Below are 20,058 nucleotides of genomic sequence, written 5' to 3' on the forward strand. Positions count from 1 at the left end.
AAATTAGATACATTCTCCATTCACAAGCTGCTGTCCAGGGGAACAAAGGAGACTGCGACAACTTCTCCGAAAAGATGATAACGACACCTTTAAAGATAAAATAAAGCCACCAAAAACGTTTAAACTAGAAAAATATTTCATATATTAAATATTAAAATTTGCCTTACAGTAAAGGGGAATTAGGAAATGAAAATTGACTGTGTCCAGCAACAATTTTATATTTCCTTTATAGATAGGAATAAGAGCCTTACCTTGTAGCTATCAAATATTTCATTGGTTAAACACTGGCTTCTTTGATAGTTTTCGTCTGATTTATGATCGTCTTCTAATATTGAGAATATTGAACGGTAATCAGGGTCCGTAGGACTGTAGAGCGAACAGTTTTCGCCAGCTTTACTAGGTCGTTCACAAAGTGAACAGTACAAATTTTCTGTTCCTGGAAATTCGCAATTTGGTGGTCAAAATCGTGGATTTGGATGGACATTTATAGAACAGTTTCTTGACATGGCCTCCTGTATCATAGACTCAAACTTGACTTCGTGTTTAAAGTTCAAGATGTTTGGACATTCAAGGTTAATTTTCCATGGAATCGTCTGCATCTGTTCTGTATCACTGCCTGCGTTAAATAAATTAAAACAAAGGAAGCAAAAATAACTCTTGTAGGTTTCAAGTGTTCGAATAAATGTCACTGGAACAAAACTCGGCACATTATTATATTCATCTGATTCATAAAGATTCCTTATGATAACATTCTTGTACATGTGTATTTGTTATGACATTTACTGATCATAAAAAATGAAGCTGAATCAGAATCTACGGAATTTAAGAATTGTGGCAGATATGTTGGCACACATTCCCACTTCTTGATTCGCTTCAGTATGCTTCCCTCGGCTTTACAACAACTGGTTTCTTTACTACAGCTAAAGATACATGAACAAGGAGGTTCATTTATGATTTGACTCAGAGTTCGGTTCTCAGGAAAGAAATACGCTTTTGCGTTACCACACCATCTCTCCCGCTTAGTCCAGCCGAATTCTTTCCGATTAAGTGCAATAGGAATTGTCTGAAAACTGCCAAATTTTATTGTCGATAGATATTTGCTTATTGTGGGATTTTCTGTGAAATCAATTGTACTTAATGTTATTTCTGATAAATAAACCTGGTGTGGTGATTTCGAGGATTTCTGGACCGGTCTGTTGTAGATATGAACTGATATTTCAGCGTCAGCCATCTGAACGTCTCCACCATTTGTTTTCACCAAATTACATTCTTCACAGTGCTTGTTTTTATATGGATAACGCAACAAATCCACAGTTTCATTTAAACATGCATTCAGTAGTTCGTTATCAGAATTGTCCATCCTTCCCGTTGCGTTGCACACAGATATAGGTGGGAGAAAGGTCTCATCTCGAATGTTACACAATAGGCAAAACGGATTCTGAAAACCTCCAATCGGTTGATATAAAGTGCTGCAGGCTTTTTCAACATTAAATTGAGACATGACAGAATAATAACCTGACACACCTGTGGTATTACACCGATTGACAAGATTAGCATCGCACCTTCTAGGAACTTCAAACTTAGACCTAATTTCGTCTGAAGGAAAATAACGAAATGAAATATCCTCGTCCAGAATGAATTTCCATAATTCATCAGTAGAGCTGAAATCTTCCAGTTCGGTTATACATTTTATATCAATTAACCAAGGTAAAACATTAAAATCATTGTTACATCTGGCACAGTAAATATTACTATAGGTAATTTGGTTGATTTTGAAGTAACTGGATTTGTCTTTACTAGCATATTTTCACAATGAGTAAATTTGTAATTTGACATTTTCTGATAAGTTCCTCCTCTGCGTCTGGGGGACAGTAATTTTTCATATGGTAAATTTCATCGAGCCACTCTGAGCCGTGCGAGGTTTGCGCGAACGTGTTGAATGCAATGTCCAAACAAGTATTAGCTTTCTTAAAAAGCTTGTCTGACGTGGTTTGCTTAAATTCATTAAGCAGAAAGAAATAATAATATAATTTCTTTCGTTCGATACAATATCTTCAAGAGACCATGCGTAATCAATATTGTATACAATGAACTTTAAATTGAAGCTCGATCCTGGCTCCAGAATCATGACACAAACTAAGACTTGAAGTGAAATTTTTAATCGCCGAAAAAATATTTATTAATTATGGAATTTATTTCTTTATTTGCACATAACAACATCTCTGTGAAACAATATTAAAATATCCCTAACCCTAACCCTTCTGGTCTGCAGAACAAACAAAATGAAATGAAGGTTGTAAATGATGAATCTTTGATCACTTAATGGGCGCGTATAACCTTAACCCTGGCGATAACAATCTTGGCAGAGCGTTACACATGCTGACCATTTCCCTGCTGTTCTTGAAAGCTTTCATTGCTTCTCAAACCATTTGATGTACAATGATTCTCTACATAACACTGTTACGTAATTGATTGATGAAATTCTGAACTGAAGCATCTGGGAAAAGAAACAAGAAGATGCATACTAATTTAAAATGTAATATCGTCCAAAATATAATCGTTGGATAGGTGTGAAGTATAACACTTCAGCCAACATACAAATCTATTTACACAATAAAGAATTAAAAGCGAACTTGAATAAGACATTTTTTTCTGTTTTCGCTTAATTTTTCTCAGGCACAGATTTTCAATACTTGGAGCTGGGCAATTAAGAGAAAATATTTAACCACGTGCTTGATAATTCAATGTCAAGGTATAATTTCACTGGCGGATTTAAGGGGGGGCGTGGGGGGCGCACCCCCCCCCCCTAAAATTTTCAAAGTATGATGTGACTTATATTTATAATGCCACATTTTGGTACAAAACTAACCTAACCACTGTTTTTCTGCCTGGATTTACTCTTAAAATACACAAAAATCCAGGATCTTCCGGGGGCTGCGCCCCCTGGGCCCCCACCATTCAAAGTATGATATGACTACTATATGTATAGTATTAAACACGCCATACCATGGTACATCGCTAAGCAATATACCACTTTTAGTAAGTAATAAGTAATTAAATCGTTTAATAGTGGCATGTGTTACAATACAATGAGAATTGAGAAACATTCATTACAATTATTATTCAAACATCCGGACCTATATGCCACTGTAAACAAAAATAATTGAAAAATATGCACTATTATTGTGCCTGATTTTACTCTAAAATACACGAAAACCCAGGAGCTTTAGGGGGCTTCGCCCCTGGGCCCCCACCAGGGCTTCACCCTGGACCCACTGGGGGCCTTAAGGCGGCCCCCAGACCCCTTGCCTCAACAAAGATATGCACGCCCCCCCTAACCACAAATCCTGTATCCGCCCCTGAATTTTACTGAATATAAGCAATCAATTATTTAACCATGACATGTAAAATGACTTAATCTTTGATACACAACACAAAACAGTGAGATTAATATGCTAAGGCATGTTTTATGGAGAACTGAAGCGGACATGTTCATAGATGAAAGTACGGATTATACTAAAGACAAGATCATTCAGTAATGTAAATAAAAGCTCATTTCCTACATGACTCTTTGGAAATTGTGCATGTATCGAAATTTCCACCATCGAACTATCTAAACAATTTCATGGAACGACTGCATAAATAAGCCCTGGTTAAATCTAGTACTGTCTGACGCCGTGACGTCAGACAATAACAGTCTCCAGTGTTTGAGCATGCATCATCACAGCTACACTTCGGACAAGTCATTGAAATGTTTCTTTTTGTATATTCTTTTACTGTAGCTTTGGAAAAAAGATTTTTATCACAAATATTTTCAATGTCGCAAACATAGGAATATTCCTTCAGTATATTTTTCCATTCTTCAGTGAAATCATCTGCACTTGTGCAGGGTGCCAAAAAACATAATGGGATAATCACCAACCTGAATACGTCGGCAGAAAATTTGCCTGCAAATATAACACCGGAGAGAGTACATAGATATTAATTACTTTACTAATCATGAAACATATGGAGATAACTAACAGTATTCAAGATCAAAAGTTCATAAAACAATACAAAATAGGAGCAGAGCAAACAAGGACCTCCAAAACATCGGAGGTGGGATCAGGTGCCATGGAATAGTGAGCATCCCCTGCCGATCGGTCACACCCACCGTGTGCTCCTTGTCATGATCGGGAAATGACGGAAAAAATCTGTCGTCAATTCAATGTATAAATAATGGACTAACGATTTATCTGAAAAACGTCAGTCAGCATTTGTCTCAATGATAAATTGTATTTGCTGACAAGGTCATTGTATCGATCACAGAACTTACGAAATGATGGCTTTAAATGAGACAGCTGATATTCTTGCTTCCTCAACTTGTTTGTCGATAATTTACCTCTTTTTAGAAATTGTTCATACGTACAGCATTCTCTTGTGTATGGGATCAACAGAGATATATAAACTCCGTATGCAGGTGAGGAAGGTATATTGCTGCATAAGTAAGGGAAATTGACGATAGAAAAGTTAAAGTCATCACGTTTATCAAAGAGCTTGGTTGTTAGATTACCATTAATGTCTTTTTCAAGTAAAATATCCAAATATGAAACAGATGTGTCAGACTCTGTGATATCTTTCATTTCAAGCTCACCAGGATATATCGTATCGACATAAGAATAGAAATTACCATTGTAAATTGACAATACATCGTCGATATATCTAAAAGTATACCTGTCACACCCGCCGTGTGCTTCATGTTATGATCGGGAAATAACAGAAAAATCCGTCGTCAATTCAGTGTTAATAAAGTACTAACAATTAGTAAGAAAAACGTTTGTCAGCATTTGACTGAGTAATAAATTGTATTTGCCTACGTCATTGATCGACCATAGAACTTGCGAGACTGCTTATATTCTTGTTTCATCAACTTGTTTGTCAATAATTTACCTCGTTTTAGAAATTGTACATACGTACTGTAGAGCATGTAAACATTTTTTTCTTTTTATATTTAATGTGAAAAAAAGCGATTTACTTACTCATGGTGATTTCTGGCGTTTTGTTGATAGAAAATTATAAATTCCTTGTTTTATCGACATCAGGATCTTATCATCACTCTCTCACTGCATTATATCGAATCGGCGCTATATGCAGCGATATTATGTGGAATTTATACTACCATGTTCTGATATGCACTCGGCACTAAATTGTAAGGAATAATGGATCATAATGAATTTGAGATCAATTAAATTTTATTACTTTAATTCATTAACAGGATATTTTAAAAATTTTTGCTTAGGAACGTTTTTGTCCGTAACAGTATGCTGATTTAACATATTTGAAACCAAATTTATTATCGTCTCATTACCCATCACTTAACATTGTATTACTTAATAAGAAAAAACAAACAAATAATTAAAGTGATAAATGATTAATAATGCCATATTATCCACCGGACTTCAATTTTCTTTCAATAAAAAAAATAACTTTAAAAAAAGTATTGGGCTTTTAGTTATTGTAAAAAGTGAATTGTAGTCCTAATACGCTGTGTAATGCATAATAATGTATGATGAGAAGACGTTGACAAATAGGACCAAGGAAATACTTAGGAGTCGAGATAAAGAATTGTCGAAATTTGTTGATCTGATCCCAGCTCTGGAATTTCCAGGGAGTCGTGTTCACGACGGAACTCGAATATTGTCTGTCGTTGGATATACTTAGTACAATAGCCTGCAAGCACAATTCCAGGTCTTTCCATCCTCCTCTACAAATCTTCTATACAGAATGTCATTTTCTATACATAGATTGTTCCACTGTGACCTCTATGAACGCACTACATATACTTGACCACTGACTACACTATACTCGGGTCTTGTCTTTTCTTTGAGCCAACGTTTGACAAGTGATAAAATCGTTGTCTTTGTCTTGCATTTCTTTGATTAACAGAATATTGGATCGTTACCATCTTACTTTGATCCACTGGCTTGGGCTTCGCTCTCACTTCATCTTGCTTGTTACCTTCCAAAACTTGTTCCCAGTTTGCATCAAAACACACTGGCGAAATGACACACGACTCAGTGCGTTTGCATCGCTGTGTTGGGCTTCTGGTCGATGTCATATGTCAAAATTGTATGTACTGAAGATTTTCAGCTTATGTGCAAATTGTCCTACTGGATTCTTAAACTTAAAAACCACCTTAAAGAGCTATGGTTTTCGAAGACTATAAACTTTTTACCATAGAAGTAATGCTAAAAGTGCTTGGCAAAGTGGACAACCGCAATCAATTCCTTTCGTGTTACATAGTACCTGTGCTTACACTTTGTCAGAGTCCGACTAGCATTAGCTACAACTCTCTTTTGTTCATAGATCTTTTGTAATAAGACTGCGCCTATAGACAAATTGCTGACATCGGTGTCTGATATAATGTGGATGCCTTTATTCCGGAATATTGGTCAGCTTATGTCTTAGGGCATCATACACCTCTTGACATTCATTAGACCAGACAGAGGCGCGAACTTTTTCCGCCAGCTTGTGAAGGCATTTTCATTACTTGAGAAATCTTTGATGAACCTCCTGAAATAGCTGCATAGTCCAAGAAATGAGCGTACCTCAGTAGCATTGTCGGTACTGACCGCTGTTTTACTGCAGCTACTAGTACCTTGTTTGGGTCAGTCGCTACACCTTCCTCTGACACTACATGTCTAAGGTAAGTCACCTTCTTGCCAAACAAGTATTTCTTGGCTTTGAGTAGTTTAAGGCCTGTATTTTGAAGTCGGTCGATCTTTCTAAGGTTTGCCGACATTTCCTCAAATGTCTTGCCTTGTCATGATCACGTAATTTAGGTAAACTACACAGATATCCCAGTGAAGGCCAGCCAAGACACTATCCATTACGTGCTCAAATTTTGCAGGAGCATAACATAACCTGAATTACATGACCTTAAACTGAAATAGTCCATGCTTTTGTTTGTCGTCTGGCTCCATTTCTACCTGCCAATATGCTGTACAGAAATCTAGAGCCGAGAACCATGATCTACCTCTCAACTGATCTAGTGACTCGTCTAGTCTGGGAGGGGGTATACATCTTTGTACAGCTATTTAACTTGCGATAATCAATACAAAAGCGAAATGTGCCGTCCTTCTTTGTTTGCTAGATCAATAGGCGCTGACAACGGGCTGCTTCATGATTCTTAACTTTTCTCAGATTTGCTTGATGTATCCTCCTCTTGTGACGCAATCACTTTGACTTCAAAGAGTTGTCCATTTACCGTACCTGGTTATAAATGATATTGGCTTCCTCGTCAACATTAAGCAAACGGGCTGGTACCATCTCCTGAGGTAAGACCAATGTTCGGATATTTTATAGCCTTCCCATGGCGTACCAGATGCATAGAATTCTACTAAACAGGTATTCTCTGGAACATGTTTTCAGTCCTTCTAGACTTGGCCTTGCGTGATGACCTCAATCCTGGGAGGTTTGTTGACTGTCTTTGTTGCTGTTATTCTATTCCAGTCTATGTAGCCCACCATAAATATCCACCGCACATGCATTTGACAGTAGAAAGTCTAGTCCCCGTATTCCATCTGCCTGATGCGGATGCGATTCAAAATTGCACGTTTTCAATATTGTCAGATTTCAATTACTCTAGTATCTGTTTTAATTTGATTACCAGTGTTTGGAACTTTTATTGACTACAGTATGCAGGGGGTGAAATTTCTACGTACTAGCACAAAGACATCCATTTTTTTTCTTACAGACACTTTGTAGTAAAATTGAGTTTTCATACCTCCTCCCAAAAAAAGTTAACAAAGGACATGAATGTAAAGTGGAACGGAAGGACAGAAAGACGGAGGACACCTCAAACAATGCCCCAGCCAAATTCATGGTGGAGTGTAAAAATGTTTAAAGAATTGAAAAAAAACACAACAAAACGTTTAACAAAATTATACAAATCCAGAGAGTAACCATTCAAGTCAAGTTGTACAACTTTAATGTACATATATGCCACATGTAAATATACATTTGCATGGATTGTGCTAATTGCACAGAAAATTGTTTCTTGACCATGACCTTTTATGTAGGAAACATTAACTTATAAGAGAAATGAAATAGTGAAGAATGTTATTCATATTTTAATAGTGTGCAAAAACATAAAAAATTATTTCTCTATTAGTCTATAAATAATGTTGATTTGTATGGATTGCTATGTAACTTTTCCTTGGAAATCAATTGTGGTATTAACTAGCTGCCCAGTGGTTTTGTCAATTCCACGCACTGTAATTTCTGTCTCACCAAATTTTAAGGACAGATGCACCGCATGTTCAGTTCCATCCAGTGGGTCCAATAAATTAATTTTCAGTTTACCAATACACACACATCCTTCATCATTAACACTCTGCACGTCTCGTTTATCAGTTCGATAAAATCTTAACTTTAAATTTTTGTCTGAGTTACTAGGGGCAAAGAATTCTCTTTCAACTGTTTTTCCAACCTCCACAGTGTCTTCAATAGTTACGAGTTTGTCAAAAGTTCCGGTAAAGTAAGATGTTCCATTTATTATTTTCTTCCTACCCTCTGGATCAGAGGCCAACCAAAACCGCAGGACCTCTACTCCATATGTGAAAGGACAGATTCTAGATTTGATTAACTTTTCATCATGTCCAAAAATAACAGCTCCTTTCAGCACCGCTAATCCAGCATCTGCAGGTATTATCACCTCATAGTCCATGAATCTTTCCTTGAATTGTTTTTGAATAATTTCTGAATCAGAAAATCCCCCTACAAGCACTATGTCCTTAATATTAGTACCAATTTTTAAAAGTTTATCCATTATATTAAAAGATTCTTCTAATGTACGTTCAAACATTTTGTTAATCATTTCATGTTCGAATATAATTTTCCCAGTGCGGACTTTCACAAGCTGTGCATAATGAGATTCCCCCACCAGTTCTCTATAAGTTTTCCCCGTCAAGGATTTACACGTCTCAGAAAGGGACGGGAACATTGTTAACTGTAATTTACTTTCAGAAGAGAGGTCTCTCTTCTTTAGTTCTATGTTGCTTTCCATTTCCATGAAGTCTGATGTTTGTTTTTTGAATTCCTCGATGACATTTTTCCCTAGAAGCTCTTCTAGAATTTCCCAGACTTTGGTGTTGATTGTGTTCCCTCCTAAAGCCCCTCCACTGGCTTTATGTAGCACCTCAAGCTTCTTATCCCCACTGATACCAATCAAAGAGAAATCAGCTGTACCACCTATAAAATAACAGCCTTAGATTTTATATCATCTATCTTACAGTGAGTAAATATATCATGCTTTTATCTTAGAGTAAGTAAATAAATCATACAACTATTTTACAGTAAATAAATCATACTTATAAATGCACTATTTAAAATAAATATTTAAAAAATTATAGTAAATATAAGAAATACCACCTCCTAGATCAACAATCAGAATCTGTGAGCCCCTGCTGTACTTGTTGATAGATTTAGAGGTTAGGTCAGTCCTTGACCCTTTGATGCTATAAATAGCTGCTGCCTCAGGTTCAAGGGCAAGAGTTAACTGACTTCTGGGGATACCAGCCTATAGATAGAGTAGCAAAGAACAACTATTAAAATAAATGAAGTGATTCTGAAAAGCAAAATTATAATATGGTCCTTTTTTCTTGTTTTTCCATTAAAAGAGTTTGAGATCTACTGAGAGTCTTTATTTTGAAATTATATACAGATTTATGAGATATCCATGAAAAGCTTCCATAAACATGTACCTTTTCTGCTGCATTCCTCATAAACTGTTTTGCGAATTCGTCCCAGATAGCAGGTACAGTTACCACCCAGCGTATACCCTCTTTCTTGACGTTTTTATCCAGTAAAGTCTCTAAACACTGATCATAAAGGTATTTTATTGCTAGTGAAAACACATCAAGAGCCTTCATTGGACGATTCATGTGGTCCATGACCTCCACTGCTGTTTCATCTCTCTACAATTTTACAGATTGAAAAAGTTAATAAAAAGCAAATGTTTACTTATAAAATGGGCAATGAATTTTGGACCCAAAAGAAGTCTGAACTCTTACATTGTACTTCTAGTGAGACAAACATTGTGGTGCTTAGGAATATTTTCTTACTCTTTCTTATGGGGAAAAATATAGACATGACATGCAAAGACCTTAAGGGGGAGCTATTTCTTCTTCTCAAGCACACACAAAACACATGTACCATAAATATTTCTTTTTATGCATATTTGTAATATAATTACATGTATAAGAAATAATATGTGAGACTAAATGACTTGAAACCTCTATTGACAGTTTGATTCAAATATTGAATACTTGTTGACATCCTTTATATACATGTATGACTTTTGTTTCATTATTATTTATTAAACACATACCTTATCTTGGAATAACACCATTTTCATCTGATTAAAGTAGCGGTAGTCATTATGTTTATCTTCCTCCACCAGCTCTCTGAACTGTTTCTCCGCCTCGTAGCCAAATGCCACAAAGTCGTTACTGATCGTCAGTAAGAGAGAAGTTGGAGTTTTAGGAGATTCCAGTAGATCTGAGGAATGAGTCTTCCATTTTCCCGGGATTACATCTAATTGACTGTCTTTCATGGAAAAGGCAAACCCAGAGTATGCTGTCCCAAAGTCAATTGCAGCAACAACTTGCCAGGTCCCTATAAATTAACAGAAAGATGTGTCAGAAATTATTACTCAAAATAAAACCATGTTGCAAACATCAGATCACAAGGATGCACGGTATTTGGCATGCCTCATTATGATTATGGTCATTATGGTTCTGATGTTCTTCTGGAGATATCTTCCTTCATATATGCAAGGTAAAAAAAGCTGGATCCTAGATTCTGGCTTAACTCTTACCCCAACAACTCAAAATTCATTTAATAAAAAACTATGATTTAAATTCAAAATTAGGAAACAATTTAGGTATGTTGTCCCAACTTGTATAGTGTAGTGTGCTGTTGAAAAGATTTCTTCCTATATACACCCTTTTAAAACTCTAGCTGACTCCACAACCTATTTCAGAACTTCCTGATCTGAACAACGTTGAAACTTACTACCTGAGAACACTTGCACATCAATATAACTAATAATAACCTGAGAATACTTGCACATCAATATAACTAATAATGACTTTGCTGATAATTCTAAATACATCTATGGAAAAATTTTATTGCCTATTTGGCCCAGCCCTACCACCAGTGTCAATGATTTGAACTAAATCAATTCTACACTAGCCCCAATAATCTACTTCAATTAAATTCAAATAAGACCAACTGTGGTGTTGCTGTTCTGCAGAAAAAGAATTCTAAAATTGTCACTAATTTTTTCTATGATTCTTGATCATCTCCCATGATAAGAAGGTGTGACCCTTAAAATGAATCCCCGTCACACAAAAATGCTTTGGAGCAAGTATGAGTGATATTGGCTAAGTGGATTTGGAGAAGAAAAGTTTACCGTCAATACACGGCATATGGATTTTAGATGGGTACCTTACATTTTTCAATCAGGAAAGCTTTCATGACCTTTAAACTCAGTTGAGCTAAATATTGTTATCAATTAACAATCACAGCTTATAAGTAAAATAAAATGCCAAGAAAAGCACATACTTTTTTCCTCTGTTTGAATAGTCACTGGTATGCTCCTGTCTTTTCGGTATTGTCTTTGGTGTCTCTGTGGTGGATGCATCTTTCTTTGATGCACAACCTTAATAGGAGTGGGATAGAATCTTCTTAATGGCACTCCTCCTGTAAATATAAAATCAATAGACACCATGTGGCTGGTGTGGAACTTGTTCTTATTTTTATGCAATTACAAAAACAGTTATTTTTTCCTATCTTGAACAATGGATATGTGAAAAATCAAGTCCCAACCTACTCATTTTTTAAGTAATATTTTATTCTCAATGTCAAAAATTCTTGGATATCTTGATTTTTAGGAGAGGGAAGATGGGGTTCATTGAGTTTGAGATAATGTATCATTAAGACTATTTTCATTATCAGATTTTTCTTTAGCTAAAGAACATGATGATGAAATGGACTTGTAAGACTGAAACTAGAAGATCAGTTCTAAAGGAAAAACCCATTTGTGTATCTTTCTTTTTTTGTGCATCTGTTAAAAGAAAAAAATATATAGATTAAATATATTCTAAAGGAAAATAAAACATTCATCAATGATCAATTATCTCATAGACACAAAGTGGGTGAGACCTTTAACTAACTTGTGCTTTAATTGAAGTTGTATCCAGATTGGACAAAGGGGGGAAATATACCTAAAAGAAAAATTTTATGCAGAGATTTGCTATGACTGATTGTAATATACATTTTTGTACAAGGCCACTGCACATCCTTAATCATTGAGCATTCTTTGGGTGAAGAATAAGCCAAATAGGGCAAAAGGAGAAAACATTTGCTTTGCATTGGACATGAATTTTACAAAAGAATTTCTACATTTGCCTTTCTTTCTTTTTTTTTTGATGATTCCCCAAAAACTGGTTCAAGGTCAATTAACTCATGGTCACTGTGGATGAAGTTTAAGCCACACTGGGCCAACAGGAAGAAAATATTTTCTGGAAAATTTATATCAGATGGACAGACAAATGCTACAGGACATTGGAAAATGGGGCTTTAGGCAAAGTTGGCAATCATAATATATTTTTTAAGAAAAAAGTTTTCTATTTTAAATTAACTTAATATTTCATTCAAATGATGTACCATAAACCACTCCTCCTGTTACATAATACATCCTAGGCTCATAGACTGCACAGGTTTCACACATATCTACTTCCACATGTCTATACGGAGGATTATATCCTTCTGTAAAGAAAAAAAAAAAGAATATTGGTCATTCTATTCTTCAATATTTTTACTGGTTATCACCTCATTGTCCAAATGAACAGAGTTGCTGCATAAATAACCCTTTGCAACATTTTTTTAACCAAAATTGTTAACTTTTTAACAAAAAAAAAAAAAAGACAAACTTAACTCTTAAATATTACATATCTGTATTTGTTTTAAAATTTCAATATAGCTTTGAACTCACGATCATATCTTAAATCTTGTGGTTAATACTCTTAAATTATATTAAGTTCTTAAATTTACATTGATACTGACTATACGCCTCAGAAACAAAAGGCTTTTTTGTTAAAATAAAATAATGTTACATAAGTATTTGAGGAAATATGAAGTACTCACCTTTCAATGATGATGTATATTTACAGTCAAAGAACTCATTCTCTTTTAAAGCCTTCTTACTAGTGCTTGTGTCATGATCTTCAAAAAATAATAGTAATTTCACAATCAAATAAACAAAAAAAAAATGTAATAAACAAGTTTTCATTCACATGGTCATGGTAAATATTAGAGTTACCCTTTGTGCTTTCTACTATATCTGCATGGAATATATTGAAAAAATGCCCCTTTTCTCTGATTTCGAGGATCTTCTTTAGTACCAGCATGAGCCCGTCACTTTCAAACACAAAAACAAGGAAGCAGTATGCCCTCCCCCTCCTACTGAAGCCAGACTTGGGTCTGATGTTATCTGGTACAGGGTATCCACACTTAGTCAGGGTGTTCTCTATTATATGGGAGTCAATTTCCTCCAAAGCTTCATCAAAATGAAGAAGAATACATTTCCTGACCATCTCTGCAGGGAAGTTTTCAAAAACAATTTAATATCAAAATAAAAGCAAAATTATACATGAAAAAAAATATACACATTCAATTCATAATTTAGAAAAATATATATATACATGTTCACAAAATATTACAAGAAAACACCTCTTTTTCATGATTCGTACACAGAGAAAAAGCTTGGGTTTTTAGATGTGATGACTGTAACAATAAAGAAGTTGACAGTTGTGTCCCTTGTTTTCCTGAATGTTAGATGTGTCTACATTACCTGCTTCTTGGTGTGCGGTCTCCACATCTCCTGAAGCTAATTTTTCAGCAAGGTCAGTTTTATCCATTTGTTTTAGAAGTAGGACAAAATAATCTAACATGGAGGCACTGGATGACTTAAGGAGAGTTTGTAAAAGGGCAACAACTCTAGCTTTGCGTTCATCTGACTCCATAATACAGGTTTCATCCTTCTCAGTCATCAAACCTTTCTTCCTGAAGCATGTTAACATTAGACAGGGCTCCAGCTCTTCAATCAGTATATCCCACTTCTCTTGTATGTTTAGTTGAATCTTTTGATGAACATCTGATATGTCAGCTATAAAAAAATAATCAACAGTTTGATGATGATTCTTGAGTGATTTTACCAATACTTTTCAAAATCATCAGCTTAAAATTTATGAAAATGATTAAGATGGCTCATCTATACCATACACACAACCTCTTTTGTTGTAATCTGCCTCTGCATTCACTGTAACTTGTACATCCAATGGTTTCTTGGCTTGATACAAATCTTCTGAGAAGTCAACCAAGTCTAGCACAGTCGTGACCACTTCCTTGACTAACCGACCACCACCAGCCAGGAACCGCTGCCCCGCCTCCTCAGTCAGGGAGGTCAGGTGGAGGACAAGAAAGCCCTCAGCCTTGTCGATTTTCATGTGAGTGAGCTGTGAGAGTCTACTGCGTAGTTCTGTATCCCGATTTAAAAATCTAATGGCCTCTGCCACTTTGTCTTGATCGACTTTCTCAGGAATGGATATAGTAAGGACTAACTTTGTAGGGAGTTTTCCTATATTGTAGCAAAATAAATTGAAATAGTCTAAGTTATTACAAAGTCTTAATCTTTTAGCTTATTTCTTAAATACATTTACATTGTGGAGATATTGTAAATCACTATTTGTGAGAACATTATTTGTTTGTGTAAATGCAGTATACTGGCTCCTCATGAAAATTGGATATACTGTATACAGGGAAATTTTCGCCACCGTTTAATTTTCGCCCCATTCGCCCTCGTCTGAAGTGGGCGAATTTAAAACGGGGCGAATTCAAAGTAAACAGTATAATATCTTAAAAAAAATCTTTTTGGGCGAATTTAAAACGGGGCAAACTTCTTTCCGAATGTGATAGGGCGAAAATAAGACGGGGCGAAAATAACCCTGTATACAGTATTTGTATTCTTAAAGATAAAAAACAATACTGTATACAGGGTTATTTTCGCCCCCGTGTTATTTTCGCCCTTTTGCACTGGCAAACTATTTTGCCCCATTTTATATTCGCCCAGTCATTGTTTTGTTTTAGAAATTATGCTGTGTAATTTGAATTCGCACCATTTTAAATTCACCCAATCAGGAAGAGGGCGAAAGGGGCAAAAATAAAACGGGGGCGAAAATTTCTCTGTATACAGTAATTGGATTCATGACAAATTTTATCTTGCTTAGAAAGATCCAAATAAATAACTATAAGTAAGGTGTCTGATACATGCAAACCTTCATAAACAGACTGAATCCCTGCTTCCTCTGGCTTCACCATAATGAATCCTTTATCCTCTTTACCTTCAAAGAAAAATATTTAAACTTGTGGTCTCTGTGAATTTGAACTAAAACAGAGTACATGTATACTTTATTCCTATAATATATACCATATATACCCGCCTATAAGTTGGTCTGCCTGTAAGTCCATTGTATTTTTTAAGCTTATGTTAAAAAGATTGACCTTCTAAAATACCAATCATTTTATATCTCGCCCATAAGTCGGACAAAGAGTTTTGGACCAAAGTTTAAAATTAACTCCCAAAAAGCTGACTTATAGGTGAGTATATATGGTAAATATGTCTAAAATGTCACCTGTATTTTGGAATTCTATGAAGTCCTCAAAGGGTGATTCGTTCCCTTTCAGTTTTCTTATTACTGCCTCCCATTCCAGCTCCTCTAGACAATGTCCAAATTTGTTGAGATTTGATTCTGACTCCAGGTCAAGGTTTTCTATTAGCCGTACAATATCCCTGGCTTGTTGTTCTCTTGAAGATTCCCGTTTTATTTTTTCCATTTCATCCACATCAACAATTTTCTCCTCAATCAAGATTTTACAAAGTGGAATTGGTTCCACCTCATTAACCAGGAACTCAAAATTGGAATTTCTATACAGACATTCTCGATCAACCAAAAAATGGCATTTTCTTCCTAAAAGTAAGTGATATAAAAAATATTATCATTATAAACATAATCATGGTATCTGGTTCTTGTACTAACATGTTCTAAATCACATCTTTCTTTCACAATGTACAAGAGGCCCAAGGGCCTCGAATCGCTCTTCTGATAAATTGTACAACCTATCACTTGTATTTGTAGCCTCTAACCCTAAGTATCCTAAAACCTAAGCTGCATCATCTGATAAAAAGTTTGATGATTCTTAGCCAATTAGGACTAGGATATTTTAATAAAGCTATAAAAAAAAAAAAAACCATGAGTAGGTCACGGTGACCAACTTTAAGATTGAAGTTTTCTGAGGACTCAAGATGCATTAATAGACAAACTAAGATTGAAGATTCTAAGCCAATATGTATTTGAGATATTCAAAAGTAGGTCACCATGACCTACTTTTTGGTCTACATTCTTGGAAAACCCAAGATGCATTAACTGACAAAGTTTGATGATTCTAAGCCAATAAGTACCGGAGATATTCAAAAGTATGTCACAGTGACCTACTTTTTGGTCGACATTCTCTGAAAACCCAAGAGGCATAAACTAACAAAGTTTGATGATTCTAAGCCAATAAGTACCGGAGATACTTAAATATAGCCATAAAATGTCAAAAGTAGGTCACCGTGACCTACTTTTTGGTCAACATTCTCCGAAAACCCAAGATGCATACACTGACAAAGTTTGATGATTCTAAGCCGATAAGTACTGGAAATACTTAAATATAGCCATTAAATGTCAAAAGTAGGTCATCGTGTCCTACATTTTGGTTGACATTTATCAGAGGCCTAAGATGCATCTGCTAACCAAGTTTGATAATTCTAAGCCAATAAATACCTGAGATATTCAAAAGTAGGTCACTGTGACCTACTTTTTGGTCGACATTCTCTGAAAACCCAAGAGGCATAAACTAACAAAGTTTGATGATTCTAAACCGATAAGTACCAGAAATACATAAATATAGCCATTAAATGTCAAAAGGATGTCACCATGACCTACTTTTTGGTCGACATTCTCCGAAAACCCAAGATGCATCAACTGACAAAGTTTGATGATTCTAAGCCGAAAAGTACTGGCGATACATAAATATAGCCATAAAATATTGAAAGTAGGTCACCGTGACCTAATTTTTGGTCGTCACTCTCCGAAAACCCAAGATGCATCAACTCACGAAGTTTGATGATTCTAAGCCAATAAATACCTAAGATACTGAAATATAGCCATAAAATGTCGAAAGTAGGTCACAGTGACCTACATTTTGGTCGACAAAAGTCCCAAGATGCATCAGCTGACCAAGTTTGATGATCATTGGTCTGAAGGTAATCAAAATATGCCTTTTAAACAATTTGAAAACAAATGCCTGCAAAATTGTAAAAGTAGGTCACAGTGACCTACTTTTACTTAAATATGTTTTAAGGTCCCAAGATGCAGCAACTTACAAGATTTGATGATTCTAACCCTCTCAGTGTCTGAAATAATGGGATGAAATGTTTTAAAAAGGATAAGTCATAAAGTTCAAAAAGTAGGTCACGGTGACCTACTTTTAAGTTGACGTTGTTCAAGGACCCAAGATGCATCAACTGACAAAGTTTGATGATCATAGGCCTTAAAGTGTCCTAAATATGCCTTCAAATCAATTTGTAAACAAATGCCCGCAAAATTAAAAAAGTAGGTCACCGTGACCTACTTTTGAGTTAACATGATGAGAAGTCCTAAGATGCATCTACTTACAAGATTTGATGATCCTAGTCCTTATAGTAAGCAAAATATAGACATTTTCATTAACTGTAAATTTAGGTCAACTTTGAAGTGACCTTGAGACCACGCCCTTTGCCCCAGGGTCATGCCTTGAACAATTTTTAATCTTCAACATATCCTGATCATTGTATGTAAGTTTGGTGAAAATCTGCCTGGTGGTTCTGGAGAAGAAGATTTTTTTGCAACCAGTACTTTTGGTTTTGTTTTCCTGATTATCTCCCCTTGTTTTAGGGTCCCAACCCTTATTTTAGTATAAATGGTAGCCCTTGGGCCAAGGATACCCTGTGACAAATTTGACACTGATTGGCCAAGGGGTTCTTGAGTTATGGCCTATATTCTAAAAAGTTAATGCACACCGCACGACGCACACCGCACACCGCACAAATGGCCATAGCATTAGCTCTTTGAGCCTTTGGCTCAGAAGAGCTAAAAATGTGGGTTGAAATTCTTAGTAAGTAAATGAAACATTATTAAATGGAAATAAGGGGGAAGAATATGCATACTGACTGTATAAAGAATTAATTACCTTGCTTTTTTGGATGAATGCCTTTGATTTCATTCAGTGCTTGGAAACATTTTGATCTCTGCAGTGCATATCCCAACTTGTCCAGTACATCTGGGTATTTTTCAGGTAAGGACAACAGAACTTGACATTTTTCTTTCCTTTTACCAGCTCTTTCTACTTCATCATGTTCTTCTATTCTAATTACACAGCTCTCAAGGAGGATGTCGTTTATTAATGAAGGTTCCAACTCTTCCAATAAAATACCTCTATGATCCCAGAGAGAGCTTAATGTTAACTTGTCTTTTTCAGCATCAACTGAAAGAAAATATGTATTAAAAAACTGTTATTTTCTATTTTTACTGATTATACTGATTTAGAAACACATGAAAAATGTTTATTTTTTTCAAAATGAAACTTAAATATCAGCAAATATTTATTCCAGTAACAAAAAGTAATACTTTGTTCCTTCTTAATTTCCAATAAAATATGTGTATATTAATATTTTCCCCCTTATAATAAAGTGACTTATGTGTTAATGTATATTTACCATTTTTACCAATTTCCTTTTCCAGTTGCTCTGTGAACTCATTGAATAGTAGAGACTGCTTGAAAACATCTAAAAGTTCTTTGCATTTCTCAGATCCATTCCTTAGTATTGACTTAAGTTCCCTCCCTATACAGATGTATTCCTTTCCTTCTGTCAGTCCTTGTTTTTCTTCATCAGAAAGTTCTGACTTGACAAGCAAGTGATCAATTAACGCTTTCTCTTTGTGGATATTATCTCGCAGAAACAAAACACACTTTTGGAGGGATTCAACTGGCTTCTCTGGAAAAGAATAAAATCAAAATTTTAATCCATTTACAGCTATCAGAATTTCAATAAAATGTTGTAGGGGATTAACCTTTAGACAAATATATAATTATAGAACATACTCCTTATAAAGGTAAAAGGGAATAACCCCCAATTTTTAAGCTGCCAAAAATTCATTTATTTTTAAAGAATTTTTTCTTTCACTATAAATACAATTAAATTAAAATAAGAATTACATATTTTTCTCCAGTTGATAAAAACATGTTTAATAGATCTTTAGCAGGTCGTTATATCATTCAAATACCGTTTTCACTAAAGGATCCTTGAGCCATTTTCTTTCCTTCAGATAAGGTTTCGGACAATGTCCAAACACACTAATAGTTATCATTCTGTAGTGACATGTCTACCCACGATATTTTTGCCATGTATTTATCCATTTGAACATGCACACAAAGAATCCTACTGACAAAAGAATGCATTTGATCAAGATTTCTCTAACGATATGAACATCAATATCAGCAGTTTCTAAATTCTACTTTCGTTTTGATTTTCACCTCAAATTTTGTACTATGCACTGTGTGTTAACATGTATCCAAAGTATTTTCAGGTTTCACATAATGACAAATGTCGAAAACATCACAATTTTAAAATATTTTCCCATGCAAAAGATCCCAGATTACTATTTCAATTGATTTTTACTGTGCAAGATCTTGGACGACATTTGCAATCCTCGGCCAGATGATAACAACAAACAAATCGGGACACTTCGTCAATCCGATTGAAACTTCGTGTTATTCCGATGTTGTCTTTATTTTGGCTCGAAGAATCGAAGTACTGAAAGTATTCTAAGGACAATTAAAAAAACAGATGAATTAAAGTAAAAAAGAAAAGAA

The 20,058-nt window shown here is 35.2% G+C and overlaps 2 protein-coding genes and 1 pseudogene across 2 annotated transcripts; all 3 read right to left on the bottom strand.

Moving 5' to 3' along the window:
- Positions 1–458: 458 nt before the first annotated feature.
- On the bottom strand, positions 459–6,097 carry LOC134233720 (uncharacterized; annotated as a pseudogene).
- Positions 6,098–7,952: 1,855 nt separating this feature from the next.
- LOC134233691 (heat shock 70 kDa protein 12A-like) lies at positions 7,953–12,774 on the bottom strand. The gene is made up of 6 exons (XM_062715674.1): positions 12,712–12,774; positions 11,608–11,745; positions 10,370–10,656; positions 9,744–9,956; positions 9,412–9,559; positions 7,953–9,231 (listed from the first exon to the last, which is right to left on the bottom strand). The coding sequence occupies exons 1-6, from the start codon at positions 12,740–12,742 to the stop codon at positions 8,183–8,185; spliced, it is 1,866 nt and encodes a 621-aa protein (XP_062571658.1). The 5' UTR covers positions 12,743–12,774; the 3' UTR covers positions 7,953–8,182.
- Positions 12,775–13,061: 287 nt separating this feature from the next.
- LOC134233721 (uncharacterized) lies at positions 13,062–19,609 on the bottom strand. The gene is made up of 10 exons (XM_062715718.1): positions 19,470–19,609; positions 18,902–19,180; positions 18,376–18,669; positions 15,738–16,073; positions 15,381–15,446; positions 14,324–14,683; positions 13,898–14,212; positions 13,367–13,642; positions 13,192–13,269; positions 13,062–13,069 (listed from the first exon to the last, which is right to left on the bottom strand). Exons 1-10 carry the CDS (start codon positions 19,495–19,497, stop codon positions 13,062–13,064), a joined length of 2,040 nt encoding a protein of 679 aa, XP_062571702.1. The 5' UTR covers positions 19,498–19,609.
- Positions 19,610–20,058: the final 449 nt, after the last annotated feature.

This window comes from Saccostrea cucullata, unplaced genomic scaffold (genome assembly GCF_032062105.1).
Source record: "Saccostrea cucullata isolate Sc308-1 unplaced genomic scaffold, CSIRO_AGI_Scuc_v1 ctg145, whole genome shotgun sequence".
Lineage (NCBI taxonomy): Eukaryota > Metazoa > Mollusca > Bivalvia > Ostreida > Ostreidae > Saccostrea > Saccostrea cuccullata.